Raw genomic sequence first — 22,283 nt, 5'->3', positions numbered from 1 at the left:
CAGCACCAGCATGTCAGTTTACCATAAGCCTCTGTGCCAATGAACCCCTGGATCTCCTGCCTTTATCTAAAGGGGAAGACTAATTATCAAAAGCTAAACTAAACAAATATGTTTTCAGTCTAGACTTAGACTGAGGTTGAGACTGTGTCAGAGTCCCGAACATGAACTGGGAGATTATTCCACAATTTGGGGGCTTTGTAAGAAAAAGCTGTTCTACCCATTGAAGTCTTTTGAATGTTAGGAACCAGCAGAAAACCAGCAACCTGGCATCTGAGTAAGCGAGGGGGTTCGTAATGGGAAATAAATAAATTTATAACTAAGCCTAATGGTAACATGTATAATGTGAATAACAGAGGACCTAAAACAGAACCTTGTGGAATTCCATATTTCGCTTTTGTATAATTAGATGATCCATTTAATTGTGTGAACTGAAACTGGTCATTGAGGTAGGGTGTGAACCAGGATAATGCTATTCCTCTAATTCCAACCATGTTTTGTAGTCTGTCTAAGAGAACAGAATGATCTGTAGTGTCAAAAGCTACACTTAGATCGAGTAGTACCAGCAGAGATACGTGGCCTTGATCAGAGGCAAGAAGATTTATCTTAACTAGAGCCATCTCTGTGCTATGGTGGGGCCTAAAACCAGATTGAAATTTTTCATATACAACTGTTGTGTAAAGCATAAATAAAAACAGAATATGACGATTTGCAAATCCTTTTCAACCTATGTTCAATTGAATACACTACAAAGACAAGATATTTAAAGTTCAAACGGATAAACTTTATTGTTTTTTGCAAATATTCACTCATTTTGAATTTGCTGCCTGCAACATGTTCCAAAGAAGTTGGGACAGGGGCATGTTTACCACTGTTACATCACCTTTCCTTTTAACAACACTGAATAAGCGTTTGGGAACTGAGGACACTAATTGCTGAAGCTTTGTAGGTGGAATTCTTTCCCATTCTTGCTTGAAGTACATCTTCAGTTGCTCAACAGTCCAGGGTCTCCGTTGTCGTATTTTGCACTTCATAGTGTACCACACATTTTCAATGGGAGACAGGTCTGGACTGCAGGCAGGCCAGTCTAGTGCCCGCACTCTTTTACTACAAAGCCACACTGATGTAACACGTGCAGAATGCGGCTTGGCATTGTCTTACTGAATTAAGCAGAGATTTCCCTTAAAAAGACGTTGCTTGGTTGGCAGCATATGTTGCTCCAAAACTTGTATGTACATTTCAGCATTAATGGTGCCTTCACACATATGCAAGTTACCCATGCCATGGGCACTAACACACCCCCACACCATCAGAGATACTGGCTTTTGAACTTTGTGTTGATAACAATCCGGACAGTCCTTTTCCTCTTTGGCCCAGAGGACATAACGTCCATGATTTCCAAAAACAATTTGAAACGTGGACTCGTCAGACCACAGGACACTTTTCCACTTTGCGTTAGTCCATCTCAGATGAGCTCGGGCCCAGAGAAACCCGCGGCGGGTTTTGTTGATATATGGCTTTTGCTTTGCATGGCAAGTTTTAACTTGCACTTGTAGATGGAGCGACAAACTGTGTTCACTGACAATGGTTTTCTGAAATGTTCCTGAGCCCATTTGGTAATATCCATTACAGAATGATGTCGGTTTTTAATGCAGTGTCGCCTGAGGGATCGAAGGTCACGGGCATTCAATGTTGGTTTTCTGCCTTGCCGCTTACTTGCAGAGATTTCTCCAGATTCTCTGAACCTTTTGATGAGATTATGGACTGAAGATGATGAAATCCCTAAAATCCTTGCAATTGCACATTGAGAAACATTGTTCTTAAACTGTTGGACTATTTGCTCACGCAGTTGTTCACAAAGTGGTGAACCTCGCCCCATCCTTGCTTGTGAACGACTGAGCATTTCAGGGATGCTCCCTTTATACCCAATCATGACACTCGTATGTTTCCAATTAACCTGCTCATCTGTGGAATGTTCCAAACAGGTGATTTTTTTTTTTTTTTTTTTTTTGAGCATTCCTCAACTTTCCCAGTCTTTTCTTGCTCCTGTCCCAACTTCTTTGGAATGTGTTGCAGGCATCAAATTCAAAATGAGTGAATATTTGCAAAAAACAATCAAATTTATCAAATTGATTGTTGAATATCTTGTCTTTGTAGTTTATTCAATTGAATATAGGTTGAAAAGAATTTACAAATCATCATATTCTGTTTTTGTTCGTGTTTTACACAATGTCCCAACTTCATTGGAATTGGGGTTGTATTAAACCCTATGGATTAAGAAGGGCATGTCACTCAAGTTCATATGCATGTGAAGGCAGACGAGCGAATACTTTTGGAAATTTAATGTATATCTCACCCCTTGGCCATATCCTTTGTAGACATGGCCTTAACCTTCACTGTTATGCTGATGATATTCAGTTATATCTCAGTGCACACACCTAGTCAGATTTCCCTCCCAATACACAAACTGATTGTATTTCTGATTTAAAGCTCTGGATGCACAATAACTTTCTTTTACTGGTTGGCCCTAAATCATTACTGTCAAAGTTATCCAATTTTTCTGTTAGTGTTCATGGTCCACTTGTTAACCATATGCCTGTTGTTAGAAATCTTGGTATTTTACTTGACCCATCGCTTAATTTTTGATCTACCCATCATGTAGTCATCAGACTGCATTTTTTTTCCAGTTACGTAGCTTTGCTTGTATTTGCCTGTTCCTGACTGGTAACGATGCACAAGCTTTGGTTTATGGCTTCATTATGTCCTGTATTGATTACTTTAACTCACTTTGTTGGTCTCCCTGTAAAGTCTTTACAAAAGCTACTGCAGCAAAGGTTTTCACCCATACTAGGCATTCAGCTCATATCATTCCCATTCTCTCTCAGCTACACTGGCTACCAGTCCTGTCCCATATAAATTTTAAAATTGTACTGCTCATTTTCAAAGCACTGCATAACCTTGCTCCCCTACCTCAGAGAACTCTTGATCTCTTACACTCCTTCTCACTCTCTCAGATCTTGTTGTAATACCTTACGTGCTGTCTCTCTCACCAGATTTTCCACTTTGGTAGGGAGGTCCTTCAGCGCCATGGCCCCCAAACTCTAAAACTCTCTTCCCCAATCCCTCTGGGACTGCTCTTCTATCTCTACCTTCAAATCTGACTTCAAGACTTTTCTCTTTCTTGAGCATTTTTCTCCCTCTTTCACTGCTTAGTATTAATTTGTAATTTTTTCTCCCTTTATGTGAAGCAACCTCAGGATTGTGAAAGGCGCTATATAAATGTTTGTTGTTGACTCAAAAAGGCAAAGCTTTAAAAAAACTGAAAAGAGGTTGAATACCAAAGTAATATACAAGTGCTTGAGTGTTCAAACTTGATTTAAAGCATGTTGTTCACTACAGTTTAAAATATACTCAGTAGGCAGCAACTGTATTATTACTAGTGATGGCTCAATTGAACTGAAATTAGCTGTAGGCATGTGCCTTACAAAGGATCACTATGGTACTCGGATAGGAATCACCATGGTTAATCAAATTTGTTATGCTTCCATGGCATCTTATCTCAGTTCATGCACTCAATATCTTTTTTTATTTTTTACCTAATTTTCTCCACATTTTAGTCATTGCCTATTCCACCCACTAGCTATTATATTTCTGTTATATAATATTTCTGTCCTACAGTGGAATCATCTAATATTACAACAAAGTGAAAATGAAATATAGACAAAAGAACAAAATTATACAGACCAATCTAAAGTATCTATGCATATGTGTATATTTATTTTTTTGCGGCTAGCCACCTAGCTCTCGGTTGCTGTAACATAAGTGTAATGTAACTTGTAACTCAGATAGAGAAGATTAACTGCAGGTAGAACACGTACGACAGTCTACCGTCTACCGTCATTTTATGCGCTGCTACTTTTGATGTACTGTGTCTATGGTGTAACCACAATTGTGTTTTTGCTAGTTTTAAACTAACTACTCTCAATATTAAGTTTAGGATGGACTTCAATTACGATCTACACCACAAATTGCAAGCAAACTTGTGTTCAGCTGGTGCAACTGCCTGCAGGGCTTCCAGCCACAGATGGCTGTGGCATCACCAGGGACCTAATGATAAGGCCAACTCTAACTAGTTGTGTGAGCCTGGTCTCCCACAGATTTTTTTTTTAAGGCATCTCTGCACTTTTCAGTTGCCACATAGAAAGCAGTGTAGACATGATGACATAACATGATGCATTCAATAAAAATGTTTAATTTCCCATATAACTGTTTTGTCTAAAAGTCTTTTTCAGGTGAAAGGTGTTGTAGTTTAGAATATTTTAAGGTCACATAGTACTCCCTACCAACATAATTATCAAATGAGGTAATATCTTTTTTGGAAAGATGGTGTGTTTGCCCACTAGTACAGTTACAGAGTCAACAAGCACCTCATAGTTGACAAACACCATACTGACACACTATTGGTATTTAATTTGTCAAACACATTTTGTCTGTAAATTGAGAAACCAATTTAATTTTTAATTCTGTGTCCACTTGTAGGTGCTCTTCTGTTATGAGCAGTTTGATGAGTTAACTCTGCTCCATCTCAGAGAGTTTGACAAAAAGAAGCTGATCTCTGTGGAAACAGATATTGTTGTTGACCATTACAAAGAGGAGCAATTTCCAGACAGCAAGCCAGGTAAGGTGGAGCCATCAAGCCATCGTATTTCAAAGATATGTTGTACCTGTGAAGATTATATAAAATTTCTTTGCAATTCACTTATTTTAATTTGTTGATGGGTAGTTTATCAATTTGCCACCAATTATAGAATCAGAACGATTGACTGAACAGCAGGCTGAAAATCTAATCACTTGGATGAGGAACTGTCTTTGCCAGAAAGTCACCAATATAAAGGTAGTTGAAAAGTACACAAAGATCTTGTAGTATCAACATTAACCATGATAAAACTGTTTTTCCTGTTTGTTTATTCAATATTTACTCTGTGAATAAAAGTCAGTTAAAAGTAAGAATTATTACAGCTCTTGTAACTGGATATGCAATGTAAGAAAAAGACTGGTTGTTCTAATACTTTGTCAGGTGACCCCTCGCTTGGACACTCACCCAGCCATGATCACAGTTCTGGAGATGGGAGCAGCACGACATTTTCTGCGCACACAGCAACTGGCCCGCAATGTGGAGGAAAGAGCCCAGATCCTTCAGCCCACTCTAGAGATCAACACTACGTAAGGGATAGGGTGCAGAATACATGAGAATGGATTTTGAGTTGATGGAAAAAAAAAACTGATAATATTCTGTTACATTTATGTGTGAGCCATCGTAAATGTAATTGTCAGTTATCACTTCATTATTAGTGGAATGTTCTATCTTTTTCTACAGACATGACCTCATCAAGAAACTTCACGTGCTGAAAGATTCCAGTCCTGATCTTGCACAACTGCTTCTTGAACAGGTATTGCCAACAGTATGGGTCAAACTTATGTCTGTTTAAATTAGTGTGACCAAAAAAAAGTCTAATTTGCACAGTTCTCTATACGGTCTGTGTTGTAGGTCAGCCAAGGCATGTTTGATGTTTAAATTTTGTTTCTGTAGTTTGGGGCTGAAGCTGTGGCTTAATGTGCCTAGCAAACAATTGTAGTCTGCAGTCATCCAAAAAGATTTTCCTTAAATACATGCCCAACACATAATATACGTCCTTCAAATGACATTAAGCCATGTAAGCTGAGGAGGAATTAAAACATGGAGTCAGTCTGTTACTTATTTACTGAAGAACCATAGCCACAATGAAGATGGTCAGTAATATATAGTGGGGTCCAAAAATCTTAGACCATGAGAGAAAATGCACTTTGCATTCTTTTCTAATTAACGCTGAGGCTTTTTATATCAGTATTATCAGCATAAAAACCTCAGTTAAATGGAGATTTTAAAAATTTTTTTTAAATTTCAAAACATCTGAATGACGGTGTGCACTGAAGTCAGCACGGACTCTGACTACTAAGAGTGATAAAAGCCTTCAATGACCTGATTAGATCAACCTGAAAGTCATCTGAAAACATGCTTCAGTGAGTAAGGGCTAAGACTTAAAAAATTCAGACTTTCTTTGTACAATGGTCTTAAGTTTATTCACAAATTTGCTTAAATATGAAAGTGATAGAAATAGAGTAAGGAAAAGTCAATAAATCTTCTTTTCATAACATTTCTTTGTTTCTTTATTTTTTATATTTTCAAAAATCTTAAGCTTTCTATTGATCATTTCTAGGTTTAAACAGAGAGCAGCCCCATATTTTCAGTGTGGTTTCAGACTTTTGGACTCCACGGTAGATGGTTCACAATATGGATAGTTCTTTTAGATGTTTTTTTTATCAGGATGATGCTCACAATCAGAACAGTCTGTATATTTAAACAATTTGGATGTTTTCTTACACAATATGGATTTTTCTTTACACAATATGGATGGTTTATATTTGACCACGCGTGTAAATTGTGCGAGGAACATGTTTGGTGAAAGCAGCAAAGGCATGGGGCCCGCAAAAATTTTTCTTAGAACCACTCTCAAGTACAGATCTGTATTTGTCATTAAGTATCTGGAATCCAAGGGGAACCTTTAGTTGGTGGAAGTGGAATAAAACATGCAACAGATTTGATGTAAGAATTTCAAGTGATGGAAACCTTAGTTGTCTTGCTAACACTGTCAGCCTGTAGAATCCGGGCATAATGAGAGGAGGCCCTGGTGGTCAGTCAACCAAGAGTGTAGCTGGTGACTACGCCAGATCTAACTATAACAGTATAAACTAAAATCCTAGGATCCTGCCACTACACCATCAACAAACCTGTGTGATTGTGTGAAGTGGTGGGTCAACAGCACCAACATCTCAGTTTAGCATAAGCCTCTGTGTTCGTGAACCCCTGTATCTCCTGCCTTTATCTAAAGGGGAAGGCTAATTATCAAATGCTGAACTAAACAAGTATGTTTTCAGTCTAGACTTAAAGGTTGAGACTGAGTCCCAAACATTAACTGGGAGATTATTCCACAATTGAAGTCTTCTGAATTTTAGGAACCAGCATCCTGTGATCTCAGTAAATGTGGTGGTTCATGATATAAATAAATAATATCTTGCAGGTACTCTGGTGCGAGACCGTGCAGGGCTTAATACGTCAATAAAAAAAATTTGTAGTCGATATGGAATTTGTCAGGAAGCCAGTGTAACGCTGGTAAAACTGGACTGATGTGATCACATTTTCTGGTTTTATTTAGCTGCAGCATTCTGAACTGAAGAAGAACTTGTTTTATCTGGGTTTAACAGAAGAAAGTTCTGCAGCATCCAGTGTCACATCTTTTACACAATCTTCTATTTTATTTAATCTGGATTTATCATTTGGTTTGGTTGATATGCACAGCTGTGTATCATCGGCATAAAATGGGAAACTAATTCCATGTCTATTTATAACTAAGCCTAATGGTAACATGTATAATGTGAATAACAGAGGACCTAAAACAGAACCTTGTGGAACTCCATGTTTCACTTTTGTATAATTAGATGATACATTATTTAATTGTGGCCAAATCTGTGGCCAAATGCTTGTGGGTGCCTTTCGGGGCGGTAAGCCAAGAACCTCCTGGTGGACACTGGTGGTGAGAGGGAGGCTATTAAGCTGAAGAAAGAGGCCTTCAGGGACTTGGTGGCCCGAAGGACTCCCGCCTCAGCAGATAGGTACTGACAAGAAAAAAAGGTGGCAGCCGCTACGGTGGCAGAAGAAAAATCCAGGGCATGGGAAGAGTTCAGTGAGGCCATGGAAAAAGACATTTGTTCTGTCTCAAGGAGGTTCCGGACAACTGTCCGACGACTCGAGCGGTCGGATTGGCTGCACCCAAGACTTCAAATGAGGATATTGTTGGTCAGTGGAAGGAGCACTTTGAGGAACTCCTTAATCCAGGAGACATGCCTCCCTCATGGGAGTCAGGGCCAGAGGCTTCTGGTGTATCAAGTTCCATTTCCCTGGTGGAGGTCACTGAGGTAGTTGGCAAGCTCCTCAGTGGCAAGGCACCAGGGGTGGATGAGATTTGAAGATGCCTAAGGCTCTGGATATTGTGGGGCTGTCGTGGTTAACACGCCTATGCAATATTACATGGACCTCTGGAATAGTACCCTTGGACTGGCAGACCGGGGTGGTGGTCCCTATTTTTAAAAAGGGGGACTGGAGGGTGTGTGCCATTTATCCGGTTATCACACTGCTCAGCCTCCCTGGGAAAGTCTATGCAAAGGTGCTGGAAAGGAGACTTCAACTGATAGTTGAACCTCAGATTGAGGAGGAACAATGAGGATTCCATCCCGGCCGTGGAACAATGGACCAGGTTGATTGAGGGGGCTTGGGAGTTTGCCAACCCAGTCTACATGTGTTTTGTGGACTTGGAGAAGGCTTACGACAAGGTTCCCAGAGATATCTTGTAGGAAGTCCTCCTGGAGTATGGGGTGCCAAGGCTACTACTCCGGGCCATTCAGTCTCTGTAAAAGGATGGCATGCCCACTCCAGGTAAGGGGAAAGGTCCTGAACCAGGTGGAGGAGTTTAAGTATCTTGGGGTCTTGTTCACGAGTGACGGGAAGAGCGATCATGAGATCGGCCGCAGGCTGGGACAGGCGGCAGCAGTAATGCGGTCACTGTACCAGACTGTAGTGGTGAAGAGGTAGCTGAGCCATAAGGTGAAGCTCTCTGTTTACCAGTCGGTCTACATCCTAACCCTCACCTATGGTCATGAGCTGTGGGTAATGACCAAAAGAACAAGATCGTGAATACAAGCAGCGGAAATGAGCTTTCTTCGTAGGGTGGCGGGCTACACTCTATTTGATAGAGTGAAGAGCTTGGTCATCCAGGAGGAGCTCAGAGTAGAGTCGCTACTCCTCCGCATTGAGAGGAGCCAGTTGAGGTGGTTCAGGCATCTGATCCGGATGATTGGGTGGTTGGGATAGTGTAGTGGTTAACACCTCTGCCTTCTACACTGTAGACTGGGGTTCAATCCCCACCTGGGTAAACACCCTACACTATACCAATAAGAGTCCTTGGGCAAGACTCCTAACACCACCTTGGCCTACTTGTGTAAAAAAAAAAAAAAAAAAGATCAAATTGTAAGTCGCTCTGGATAAGAGCGTCAGCCAAATGCCAGAAATGTAAATGTAAATGACCCCTGGACGCCTCCCGGTGGGGGTGTACCAGGCACGGCCTACTGGGATGAGACCCCGGGTCGTCCTAGGACACGCTGGAGGGATTATATCGCCAAGTTGGCCTGGGACCAGCCTGGGGTCCCTGGGAATGACCTGGAGGAAGTTGTGGGGGACAGACTGAGCGGTTAACGATGATAGTTATTTATTGTATGAACAGATACCGGTCAGTGAGGTAGGATGTGAACTAGGATAACGCTATTCCTGTGATTCCAACCATTTTTTTTTTATCTGTCCAAGAGAATAGTGATCTGTAGTGTCAAAAGCTGCATATATAAAAGCATATATTTTTCATATATGTTGTTTTTATGTAGATAGCAACAGAGTTGCTGGGCTACAGCTTTTTCTAAAATCTTAGAAATAAATGGTAAGTAGGGAATAGGTCTATAGTTTGACAATTCGCTGGGGTCAAGATTTGGCTTTAATCTAGTTTGAATGATTTGGGTACATGAGCTAGGCTAAGAGAAGACTTAAAATGGGTTAAAATGGGTTTAATTATAGCTGGTAGTACTTGTTTAAGTAAGTTTTTTGGAATCATGTCAAATGTGCATGTTGCAGAATTTGAGGAAGACATTTTTTCTAGTTCTGACTGTTGAAGTGGACGAAATGTTTCCACTCTTTCTTCTATAACCACATTTGGTATTGTCTCAGCCAAACCAGATGATGGGTAGGTTACTGGTATCAGTTGAACTTTTTGTCTAAAATTCTTGATTTTGTTATTGAAAAAGTCTGTGAAATCATTGCTACTATAGTTGGCGGGTATTTGAGATTCAGATCCTGCCTGGTTTTTGGTAAGTTTTGCGATTGTGCTAAATAAGACTCTGATTGTTTTTGTTGATTTGTTGAGGACATGTATGTTGAGCATATTTTGATATGTGCCTTTCTGTACCTGCTAAGGCTGTCCTTCCAAGCAGAGTGAATAAGTTGATAAGTCTGGAATGATTTCAATAAAGTGTTGAGCTGTATCTGGTGTTATAGAACACTTCATGCAATAACGGGGTGATGTATGTACATTTTCACTAAGACCTAGTTCATATGAAATTAGATAGTGATCTGAAACTACTGATGTTTGTGGAAGAGCAGTTAGATTATGTATTTTAACACCTAGAGTCAAAACTAAATCTAGTGTGATTACAGTAATGTGTATTACATTTTGAGTAAGGCCTACAGAGTGTAAGATAGATGAGTGCCTTTTTTAATGGATCTGCTGTGTTCTCAAAGTGAATATTAAAATCTGCAATTATTAGTTTCTCTGTGCTCACTGCTGGGGTTTTTATATTAATTAGGTTATTTAAACATACTGATTTGAGATTTTCTAAGTTTGTGTTTTAATTCAGGGCAGTGAAACATTCTCAATATAGTTGTACGATAGCAGATATAGTTGCATGATAGCAGAGTGGCACCCTCCCGTGTGGGGTTAACACCGTCCCGCCATACAAGACCAGACTTCCCCTCAAACTTGGACCAATTATCTGTAAACCACTTAAGGTGGATTGGGAAAATTTGAACAAGAAGCTGGCAAATGTCTTCAGCTAGGTTGAATATCTGGCTAGGCAGTGAGGTTGCTGAACTTTTCCCTTCTCTATCACTGCAGACTAGCAGGGTTGCTTACAGTAGCCTTTTAATAAGGTGATGTTTTTTTTTTGTTTTTTTTTTTGAGGGTTGTCCCATTTTGTTGGGCAAATTACTTGTAACTCAATGCCAAGGGGTTAAGGTGACACTCGATAAACAAAGGGTAGAGGTAAAAAGAAAAAATGGGATTGGGCCTAAAACCGTCTAGTAGTATGTTTTATTCCACTTCTTATTTTTGAGGCTTATTTGTGATGAAAATGTAGTCATCAAATTTGTGACATTCTGACTGTATAAGTAATGTTACACTTGCTTAGCTTCTTTACTGTAGCCTGTAGTCTGCTCCATGTGTGTTGTGAATTCAAAACTTGCCACTTCATATCATTCCTCGTGTGAAAAAATAAAGTGGTATGTCTAAAATAGCTGTTCCAAGCATTCAGCTTCACAGTAAAATTTTGTTGATTCTAATAAATCACTATCTTTAAAAGTTGTATCCCACACCACCAATCAGTGAGCTCCTCTCAAATTATATGGGTGAAATGTGTTTATATGGCAGTTCAGACTAGACAGAATTTTAACCAGTCATAATTTTGAAATGCTACCATAATTTTAAATGCCACAGTGTACTGCCTAATTCTTTCATTACTTATAAGTCAGAGTTGACCTAACAGCTCCAGTGGTGAACTAAAGAAGCAAACTTCAGGCACCAGACAAGTCTTGGTTGACTACATTCAGCATAAAGAAGAAATTTGAAAATGCTGCATGTAATCTGCTTAATGTTATCAGCCTTTCTTTATTCTTCTTACTTATAGAATGATTAGTTAAACAGTATGGTAAGTTTCTAATGCTGAGGACCATTTGTTTCAGATTTATGACAATGCTATGATCACAGCTGGCTTGAATGATGACCCACGTCCAATGATCTCTCGCTTAAACGATCTCTTGGTCAAAGCCCTGGAGAAACACTGAGACCAACAAAAAGCTAGTGTGAAAGGATGAACCATGGTAGTGTTGGAAAAATATAGATTTTCATTTTGCCATTGCTTCTGGCTTGCCCAGGGTTTGGATTTGGGGCAACATCTAATAATAATGTTATATGAAGTTACACAAGTTGTCTGCAGTTAGAAAAGTTTTCTTTTCAGTCTTGACTAATTACAGTCTTGAATGTTTTTTCATGATTTTCTGTCTATTGAAAAGTGTATGTTTGTGATGGAGTGTTTTTTTTCTTGTCATTTGTGTTTGTTTAGATTTTACTTTTTAATTAATACTAAATCAATAAAAGGGGATGTGAAATATTTGTATTTTTTATGATTCTGTCACCACACTGAAGTTTTCCACATTGAAGCAAAACATGTGACAAAATATTTAGTGCCACTGTTGTTAGCAGTAAAAATTTTCCTGAAGTAAAAATTTAATCTCAACAGTTAATTCAGCTCGTGTTCAATATTATCATACACATATATATATATATATATATATATATATATATATATATATATATATATATATATATATATATATTGTTTAAAAAATACATTCTTAAGCTAAATATGTAAGATGAACAGTGTGAAGGTGCTTAGACCAGGAACATATGGACATGCACTAGTCATGCATATAGTTATGTAAGTGCTTGATGTAGGGTGTTTGCAATTTTGTGTTTGTGCCAAGCTAACAGAGGTGTTCATTCATTTTTCCACAATGTATTTAACAATTATAATAAATATAGCTGCAAACGGCAATGAACAGGTCCAAGAATCAACAGCCCAACAAAGCCCAACAGTTTGGGCCAGTGAAATCTGAAAAAGCCTAATGCAGTTTGGGCCTTATTTAAAGGGAGAAGATAAACTTTTACTTCTATTCACGTTTTATCAGAAAGGCCTTCATTTTCCATAAATTTTGCAAAGTAAGACTGTTTTAAAACACTGTACTGCATTTTCTGAAACCAGTTATCTGACCATAAGTAAATATGTAGAAGATATACTTCTTTTTCTTAAAAAAAGTGCTGCCAATTGACAATCTTTTGACATTTCATTGGTTATTAGGAGGTGCTACACAGACATACTATTTGTGTCATGATGATTGGTTAGTGTTAAGCCTTCCATATACTTGCTTAAAGCTGACTGGCTGATGCAAGCTATAAAAGTTCAATTGATTGTCATCCTTTGGGATGATCCACTTGTGAACAAATTCGCTTGTTTTTAGGGATTGAGTTCCCTGGATTAGATTGGCCATGATTTCCTTATTACTCAACCAAAATTTTTGTTATTCTCAGATATAGATTAGTCTAGGTTGCATGGACTACTCTCAGTAGCTTTTATTTCTTTCAGCCGTCCGGACCAGATGGAAAGTTGTCAGTCTGTACCTGACATTAAAAACTTGAGTTTAGCGCAACCTCCGGTAGAAACATAATTTCAGACACATCAGCAAATCCATGTGTGAATCACTTGTAATCTTAATAGTCATAAAAAAACCCCACAAAACACAGTAAGAAGGACGAAGCTGAAATTGGATTCTTATTTGCCAGCTTCTTGTTTAGATTTTCCCATTCCATTTTAAATGGTGCAGCAGTTATATTCTGGTCTCTAAATAAACTATTAAATAAAATAAATAAAACCAGAGGGGGGGAAAAAATCACATCAGAAGGTTCTCTGTGCATCACCAACCACATGGCCATATCTAAGGTTAAACAACAACATGAGTGTGGACTGCTGCATTCCCTCAGTTATGTAATTCTGTTCCACTTTCTGAATGCAATATTCATGTGAATGAAATGATATAGTTTTGAGAGAGAAGTTATCACTAGTAAACCAGTCAGCCACTGATGTCCCTGAAAGAATACAATCATTAGAAGCAAATACAACAATTTTATTTTAAAAGTAAATGAATGGTGTTCAGACATGCACATAAGGAACACATGCAAGCATTCAGGACTTTGTATTCCAACACAGTGTTATGTATTCATTGGAAGAAATAAATGACTGAAAATGAAATACTACAAGGTATGCTTAGGAACTGTAATCCCAGGTTGGGCAGTTTACTAAGAAGAAATGTTAAAAATGTTAAGTTAGTTTTGATTGGGACTCTGATAGACCTTAGCCAAGCTAAAATGTACTAGTTCCAAGCCAGTGCTGAGGATATTCGCAAGAAAAAACAGGGCCCAACCAATACACAGCAATACAACCATTTTAGTACCACTGTCTGCAGTCTGCTTTCAAAAGACAAAAAAGGCAAGAGTTCAAGTTCTGTTCAGATACTCAGCAACACACACAAAGTCTGGGTTTATACTTGTTTATATTGCCTTATACTTGTATATAAGTCTGGGTTTATATTGCACAACCAGTCCCTGCTGTATCACAAGAGAGGACATATTTAGAGACTGACATACTCAGCACAGGTGTGTGACATGCTCAGACCACAGTTGGAAAGTTTATTACATGATTGGCCAACTGTATGTACTGATGTCACTGGGCATACTAATGTCATCAAACATCACATTGTCACAAATGAGCTTTCTGTGAGAAGACATACAGAGTACCAATGGTCAAACAATAGATCATTGACCAGATCGTAGAGAAGCCTTCTACTTTCCCATGGGCACCATCAGTCGTAGTTGTGCCAAAGAAAGATGGAGGTTTGTGTTTCTGTGTAGATCATCGTGGTCTTAACGCTGGATAAATGGAGACTATATCTGGAAGGCACACACTTCGAAGGAGACACTGATTGTTCTACTTTGACTTGGGTTTTTAACCATGTGAATCCGACTTCTAGATTAACAATGTGGGCTATTTGATTGCAGTTTTGACTTTGACCTTTTCTATAGATTAATTTAATGTCACCTAGCCCCTGATGCTTTGTCATGTAACTACAAGGAAGAAAATGGTGTTTGCCAAACTGCTCTGTGCAAGCTGTAACAGGTGATCTACTGTGAATTAGACTCATATTACTGAAGTTCAACAAATTGATCTTGAAGTAAATGAGCTATTGAAGGAAGCAGAATCTCAAGCTGTAGTTAGTATCCACTATTCTATGCAAAATGGATACCTGTTTCGATATGTACATAAGAAGAACAGAGGTTACACCCTACAACTAACTATTCCCAGATATTGGGCTATATAGTTTGTCATTTGAGATGGCTAAGGTTGATTAACCACTGGAGGGGAACGGGCTAATATAGAGAAAAACCTGGCATCACCATTCCATCCAATTAATGTGCTATCCCAATGCTTAAAAAGTAAAGGGAAAGACATAAACCCAGTCACTAAGCATTCTCAAGAGGTCTGGGCAAAGGTTCATAAATTGCATACGTTTTCACACTACAAACAACCTTATGCTTCACTCTGGCTCAACCCAGAGATGAAGATTGATAAGCAGAATATGTTTTGTAAAAGATGGCTAGACAAGGGTATACACATTGTAAATTACCTCTATAAAGAAGGGACATTCATGTAATTTCCTGAACTTTTCCAGCAGTACAAGTCGCAAGAAAAATGAGATTTCTGGAAATATTTACAAATTAGACATTGCATAATTAAAAAGTTTGTCAGAGAGACTAGCCAACCCAATTGTTGACTATCTAGATAACCCTTTTAACCATAAGGCATCAATATTTTATAAAAACTCAATTTATTTAATTAGTAGCATATGTGATCATTTAAGAATAATTTGGCAGAGAGACCTTAAGTGTGAAATTAATGAGGATACCTGGAGTCAAATCATAGCACAAAATGGCAAATATGTCAGAGAAACTAGAGGGAAATTTAAAATTCTGCACCTGTATTATTGGACACCTTGTAGGCTCTTCAAAATGGGACTAAGAGTCAAGACAAGACACTGGAAATCACCCACATGTCCAACACTCCAAGAGTGGAAAATCCTAATGAGTGAGACCACATCATATGAGGTTATGTTAGCCAGAATAAGGGGCAAAGGGCCTGTGGAACTGGGAATTTGGGATTATTTCATGGAATATCTCACTTCTGACTAACAGCATGATTGAGACAAGAACTAAGAGATGTTTGTATATCTTATTATTTCACTTTATTACTGGTATTTGCACAATTTGTATGTGTACGTGTGTTGTTTTAAAAAAACAAAACAAAACAAAAAAAAAACTCTTTTTGACAGGGACTACCGAAGCCCTAAAAGAATGTCTTTTTGATAACTGGCCTTCCTTCCTCTGTTTTCTATATGATGTACCATATGAGATTTTGTTTACTGTGTTTAAATAAAAAATTTAAGTGTTTAAAAGTTAACTTTAAAAAGTTAACGCGTTTACATGCACTTAGGTGCATGTACCTGATTAGGTAATGGAAAATTCAGGAGTCATCAGATTTCTGCTTTGCAATCAGCTTATAAACTCACAGAAGACGACATGATGTAAACATAATCAAACTTGATGCTGCTACTTTATTTTTAAAAGTACCATGCCACTTCACCTAAAAAATTTAAAATACATCATCTAGCAGTATATGTAGTAATATTTAAAGCTTTTATTTCATTGCATGTAGTTGGTTTCAGTACAGTTTAAAAAAAAAAAGTGTTTTGCTGCCATCTCACTGCAAGGCTGCTTGCTTATTTCTGACGATGCTGTCTGTTGTCGCATGTGTGCAGATTGAGAAATCTGAAAGTAATCAAAGTAAGAGTATGCATGCATTGAGACCTCTGGTTACTGAGCTGAAATCCAGTCCTTGGAGTATGCTGTTTACATGACCACTTGAATAAAAAGATCACTGCCAAAATACAATTATGATCAGATTATTGAGTGCATGTAAAGACACTGACTGTTAATCTGGTAGGCCTCCAAGAGTACTCGTCAATGATAAATACTTCTGTCCAATGATGAGCTGTTATTTTTCTTTTTGTCTATTGCCCATTGTAATGTAAAATGTCCTCTATTTATATCACTTTTGTTTAATTATTTTCCTATCCAGTGTTGACCACAGGAGGATGCATTACCCTTTTAAGTGTTAAAGTTTCTTCCTATTATCCTTATGGAGTTTTTTCTCGTCACGGTCAGCCTTGGATTGCTCATGATGGTTTGGACCTGAATTTTCTGTAAAATTGCTCTGTGTCACCTTTTTAAAAAATAAATGCTATATACATAAATATACACTTCGTAGAAAAGGAATTGGTATGTGTGCTCTCAGGCCAAGGAAAAGATCCAGTAACCAGCCTTGGAAGAAAAAACTCTTGGCATAGAAGCTCTGAGATCTAGGCCTTGCACTCAAAACCCAGCCATTTAGCCTTGGTAGAAAAGAACCTGGCATGTGGGTTGTGGTGCCCTGGTCCAGATTTCCATACTTAAGACCAATCCCTTTACTATCAGTAGCAAAACGATGGAGATGGAAGCTCTGAGGTCTAGTCACAGGGCCCAGGTCCAAGACATAGCTTTTTAGCAAGGGTAGAAAAACCTGAAAATAAGAACAACCCAGCCCTTTTACCTTGGTCTAAAAAAAAACTGGGATAGAGATTGGTCCTTTCTGGTTATAAAGTGTTATGTCTCATTTTTAAAGGCATCTATGCCCATATACCAAGTGTTCCATAGAAGCCGTTTAGCCCAAGGTGGACCATTCAAGTCCCATCTCAGCCCCAAGGGTGACAGCCAGTGTCCACGTCCATAGCCTTAGGTGCGACACTGCAGATTAGACAGATGTTGCCATTGTCCGTAATATTTTCAACTTGCACCACTCCCAGTGTCCCAGTGTTTTAGACACAATTTTCCCTATCAAACTGCATACCAATACACAACATCCCAAAGAAACAAGAAAAATCAGTAAAATCATTCCATTCTTATCAAAATGGCTTCCCATTGGCCAGAGAATAACCAATCAAACCAACATTTGTTCAATAATGAAGGACCTCCAGTATTTGATATGTGTTCATATCTAAGTGCCATTAACCAATCCATTATTTTTGAAAAATGACCTTATTTTGCTATATGCATTGGAATGAATGTACAACATGTATCACCAAATAGAACACACACTCCCTCATCTGGTGCTGCCCTTATAATGTCAATTTCAAACATGTTGTGTATAGCCATGGCGGAAGTAGCATCCAGTTGCTGACTAAGCAGTTCTAAAGACTTAATGGTGTAATTCATGAGCTTTTGTTGATTATACCAGATATAGTTTACCCATTTTGTATTTGTAGCTTTTTGGATGCTTGGTAGAAATGCAAACAAACCTCCCAGACTTACATCTGTCACGACTGTAAATTCGGATGGGACGTTAACAGGAACACCTGTCAAGTTTAATGTGCTTCTCTGCTTCCCAAGTAATATCTTTTCTGTCTAGTAGTTATTTGTCCCCATGCAAAAAAATATTTCCACTAAGTGTAACAGGAGCACAACAGCCTACCCAATTATCTGTTAGGGCTTGTAGCAACTCTTTCCCTTCTCTACAAACCCAAAATATTGGGTTTGCTGTCTACTACTGAATTTGAACCTTCAGTGAAGTTTACGTTTAAGGTGACATTTCGCTTAGAAATTATCTTCACCATTCCAAAATGGTGCTGCAGACAGTGACACTGTTGAGGGCTCTTGTGTTTTGTTTGTTTTTGTTTGTACTGTTATATGTGAACCAGTCTCACTCACATACAGCACAGAAGATCTGCTGAACATCAGGCAGTCTACGGCCCAAGGCATTTTTCCTGACTTTTCTCTCCGACAACATGGACTTCGCACACTGCATTCCCTAGCATTCACATGGCGAATCTTCGCTTCTTAGGGAAAAAATGTAACAAGGTTGCCCTGTGCTATGCTTTACTGAGTCTTGGCTCACTGAGTCCACCCCAGACAGTGCGCTCCAGCTCCATGGCTTTAACCTCCACAGAGCGGACCACTCCGCGGAGCTCTCAGGCAAGAAGAAAGGAGGTGGAATCTGCTTTTATATCAACCTGGTGTACAGTTGTCACCTGGTGCAAGGCTGGTGTACAGACCTGGCAACATTTTTATTTATTTATTTTTAATGAACTGCAAACTATTTTACTGTCCAAGGGAATTTTTGTCTGTCGTTCTCACAGGAGTCTATATTCCACCCCAGGCATGCATGCATGAGGCGCTGCGTGCTCTCGCAGACAGATAACCAGCACAGCACTAAAACACACAGACTCTGTTTTTGGCATTTTAGGGAGCTGCAACAGAGCGCAACTCACCAGCAAACTGCCTAAATACAGACAGCATGTTACCTGCCCCACCAGGGAGAGTAATATTTTAGATCACTGCTGCACTGTATTAAAGGGGGCCTATCATTCTGTTCCCCGTGCTGCTCTGGGCCTTTGCAATCACTCGCTAATCCACCTACTTCCAACCTATAAGCAGAAGCTCAAGTGTGCCAAAACTGTAGTCAGCTCTGTGGAGAATTAGACCACAGAGGCTAAAGAAAGGCTCTGAAAGAGTTGCGCCAGTCTAAAGAAGCATATAGGAGTGAAGATCGAGCTCTGTACAATCAGGCAAGCAACACACTTAGCAAAGAAATCATAGCTGCAAAAACAAGCTGAGTAGTATGATATCTATAAATAAGCTATCAACCATCTGGAAGTGCCTGCAGAACATCACCAGCTTAACACCCCCCCACCCCCCCAAACAGATTATCGTCCACTGGCTGAGGAACTTAACACCTTTTACAGCAGGTTTGAAAAGCCTGGCTCCACACATACATTCACCACAAATTCACACCCTCCTGTCTTCTAGCCATCTATTCAGCCTGCCCTGAAGATCTGCAAGAAGGACATGCATCGATTCATCAGGAGACAAAAACTGAGTAAAGTACCAGGACCAGGTCTATCACCCTCCTGTCTGAGGGCCTGCAACAACCAGCTCGCACCAGTCTTTACAGCGCTCTTTAATAAATCACTGAAGTTGTGTCTCGTACCTTCCTGCTTCAAAGGCTGTACCATAATACCAGTTCCCAAGAAAGCAACCATCACAGGATTGAATGACTACAGATCCATTGTTTTGACCTCAGTAGTAATGAAATCCTTTGACAGACTGGCACTCTCCCATCTTAAGAACATCACAGATCCTCTGCTAAACCACCTGCAGTTTGCATACCAGGCAGACAGGTCAGTGGACGATGCAGTGAACATGGGACTCCATCTTATTCTCCAACAGCTTGAACACCTGGGAAAGTATGCAAGAATTCTCCTCCTGGACTTCAGCTCAGCCTTTAATATGATCATCCCAGGACAGCTATACAACAAACTACTCCAATTCAGTGTGCCAACCCCCAACTGCTAGTGGATCACCAACTTCCTAAGTGGAAGAGAGCAGCAGGTGAGGTTGGCAAAGTTCACCTCAAACACACAGAAACCCACAGGGTTGTGTACTCACACCATTGCTCTTCTCACTATGCCCTAACAACTGTAGCTCCACAGACCCCTCAGCCAAAATCTTGAATTATGCAGATGACCTGGTCATTGGTCTCATCCAAGACGGTGATGAGTCTGCTTACAGACGGGTGGTTGATCAGGTGGTCCTTTGGAGCAGCCACAACAACCTGGTGCTGAACACAACAAAAACAGTGGAGATGACAGTGAACTTAAAGAGGATGCCTCCAACCCTGCCAGCACTCACCATCCTGGACAAGAACTGTGATGGTAGAGTCCTGCAAGTTCCTATGCAAGGCAATCACCAGGAACCTGAAGTGGGACAGCAACATCTGCTCAATCATCAAGAGAGCCCAGCAGGGGATGTACTTCCTGTGTCAGCTGAGGAAGTTCAACCTGCCCCAGAAGTTGATTGCGCGGTTCTACACAGCTGTCATAGAATCTGTCATCACCATGTCTATCGCAGTGTGGTGGCAGCTCAGCCACCAAGCTTTACCTCCACAGAATGCAGCGCTTCATCAGGTCTGCAGAGAGGACAAATGGGGTTAATTTATCCACATTGTTGGAACTGCATGCCTCCAGAACCAGGAAGCATGTAGAGAAGATCTCTACTGGCTCGTCACACCCTGGACACCACCTGTTTCAGCTCCTTCCCTCAAGCTGGTGCTTCATCCAGATGAGGATCAGGACATCCAGGCTACAAAGGAGCAATGGAATGCTGAAGAAGGCTGAACACAAATGAGTGATTGTGTAATACATAATATCTGCTGGTATATTTGGGAGCAAAGTATATGGATCTGGCACAATGGGTGTTTTAGCATCAACCACAGCACTGATTGTCATGCACCAAGCGCCATTTGTCTGAATTTGGTATCCACTGTCTTCATAGCTATTCAGTAATATGACACATCTGCTGATCTATGGATATACTTGTTGTTTGTTATTATCCAGTTTATTTCCTTGTTGTCTTTCATTATTGGTCCAAGATCTTTAGGTTGACAGTCTTTAGAAACCGTTAGAAAACATGTGGAATGACAGGCACTTTGCACCATTGAATTTAGTCTAGATCTAAATCTGCTTCCACTGTCACGCCTTGTGGACCTCTGATCAGGTCTTCAATCGTCACAAGGATGGATCATTCCTTTCATGCATTCTTTCCAAGCTGAGTCATATTCTTCATGAACAGTGTTTGGGTAACGGTGTGCAGTGCAAGTCATTAAACACTTCCTCTATTTCAGGCTGAACTGCCTGTATCCAGGTTTTCCATGTCATAAAGTTATTGTACAGATTGGGTTCCATCAGTCGCAGTCTGCATTCAAGCAGCATAGTATATCTCTTCCCAATAAGTTGACCACACTGGATAACACAGGGGCATTACTATGTTTTGTGTGTCAATGGCCAGTTCTAGTGGTTCAGTAAATTTCAGTGTTTGCATTTTCCCAGAGAAGCCTTATGTCCTGATCTTAGACAGGGGCAGGTGACTGAATGTGTGACCACTGTACCCACTAGAAAAGGTAATGTTTGTTGACCATTGATTGACACCTGCAGTTTGGGTTCCCCCACTGATGAACTGGAAGTCACCCATTGCAGATACTCCCCCTTTGGCTCTTTGGGAACTGTCAATACCATTCTTGATTGAGCATCTCTCCATTGCGACAACTGCATCTTATGCCTCCCGCTTGTCCACATATCTAGCAGTATCTTGGGAGTCATTGATATTGTTGACCACCTTGAGTGTTTGCCATCTGCTTATTTACTGTTTGAGGTGCAATGTCCATTGGAGGCATGCTCATTGGTTTCATTGGGCCTTCTCTTCCTCTGTTCCTTCCTCTTCCTCTATATTCTGGTCCTCCATTCACATAGACATTAATGGTGATAACCCTGATGTTGTTGGAGCAGGCTGTGCATTTGGCAGATTACCGGCTGGTACTTGATTCGACTGAGTCACGACTACTGCTTGTGTGATTACACTGATTACATTACTGAGTGATCTTGCTGCTTGACTACTGGGGTTCCTCCCAGCTGTGGGTTTATTACTGCAGCTTGTTTGGCTGTTTCCTCTTTCTTCTTGTCCTTTTTCTTCAACTTCTTCAGCTGTGCCTTCTGTAGTGTGATGGCAATTTTTCATTGTTTTCTTTTTCTTGTTCTTTCTTCTTCCTGTATCTTTCCACAAGAT

General features: G+C 39.7%; 1 protein-coding gene across 1 annotated transcript in view; it reads left to right on the top strand.

Moving 5' to 3' along the window:
- trap1 (TNF receptor-associated protein 1) overlaps positions 1-12,075 on the top strand; it is a 53,289-nt gene extending 41,214 nt beyond the window's left edge. The window contains exons 14-18 of the mRNA XM_017705432.2: positions 4,537-4,675; positions 4,806-4,891; positions 5,075-5,220; positions 5,375-5,447; positions 11,648-12,075. Coding sequence (XP_017560921.1) covers positions 4,537-4,675; positions 4,806-4,891; positions 5,075-5,220; positions 5,375-5,447; positions 11,648-11,749 — 546 coding nt within the window. The 3' untranslated portion in view covers positions 11,750-12,075. The remainder of the gene's footprint in view (positions 1-4,536; positions 4,676-4,805; positions 4,892-5,074; positions 5,221-5,374; positions 5,448-11,647) is intronic.
- The last annotated feature ends 10,208 nt before the right edge of the window (positions 12,076-22,283 follow it).

The sequence above is a fragment of the Pygocentrus nattereri genome, chromosome 14, assembly GCF_015220715.1.
Source record: "Pygocentrus nattereri isolate fPygNat1 chromosome 14, fPygNat1.pri, whole genome shotgun sequence".
Lineage (NCBI taxonomy): Eukaryota > Metazoa > Chordata > Actinopteri > Characiformes > Serrasalmidae > Pygocentrus > Pygocentrus nattereri.
Note: the sequence above shows the minus strand (reverse complement) of the source record. Positions and strands in the feature narration are given on the sequence as shown.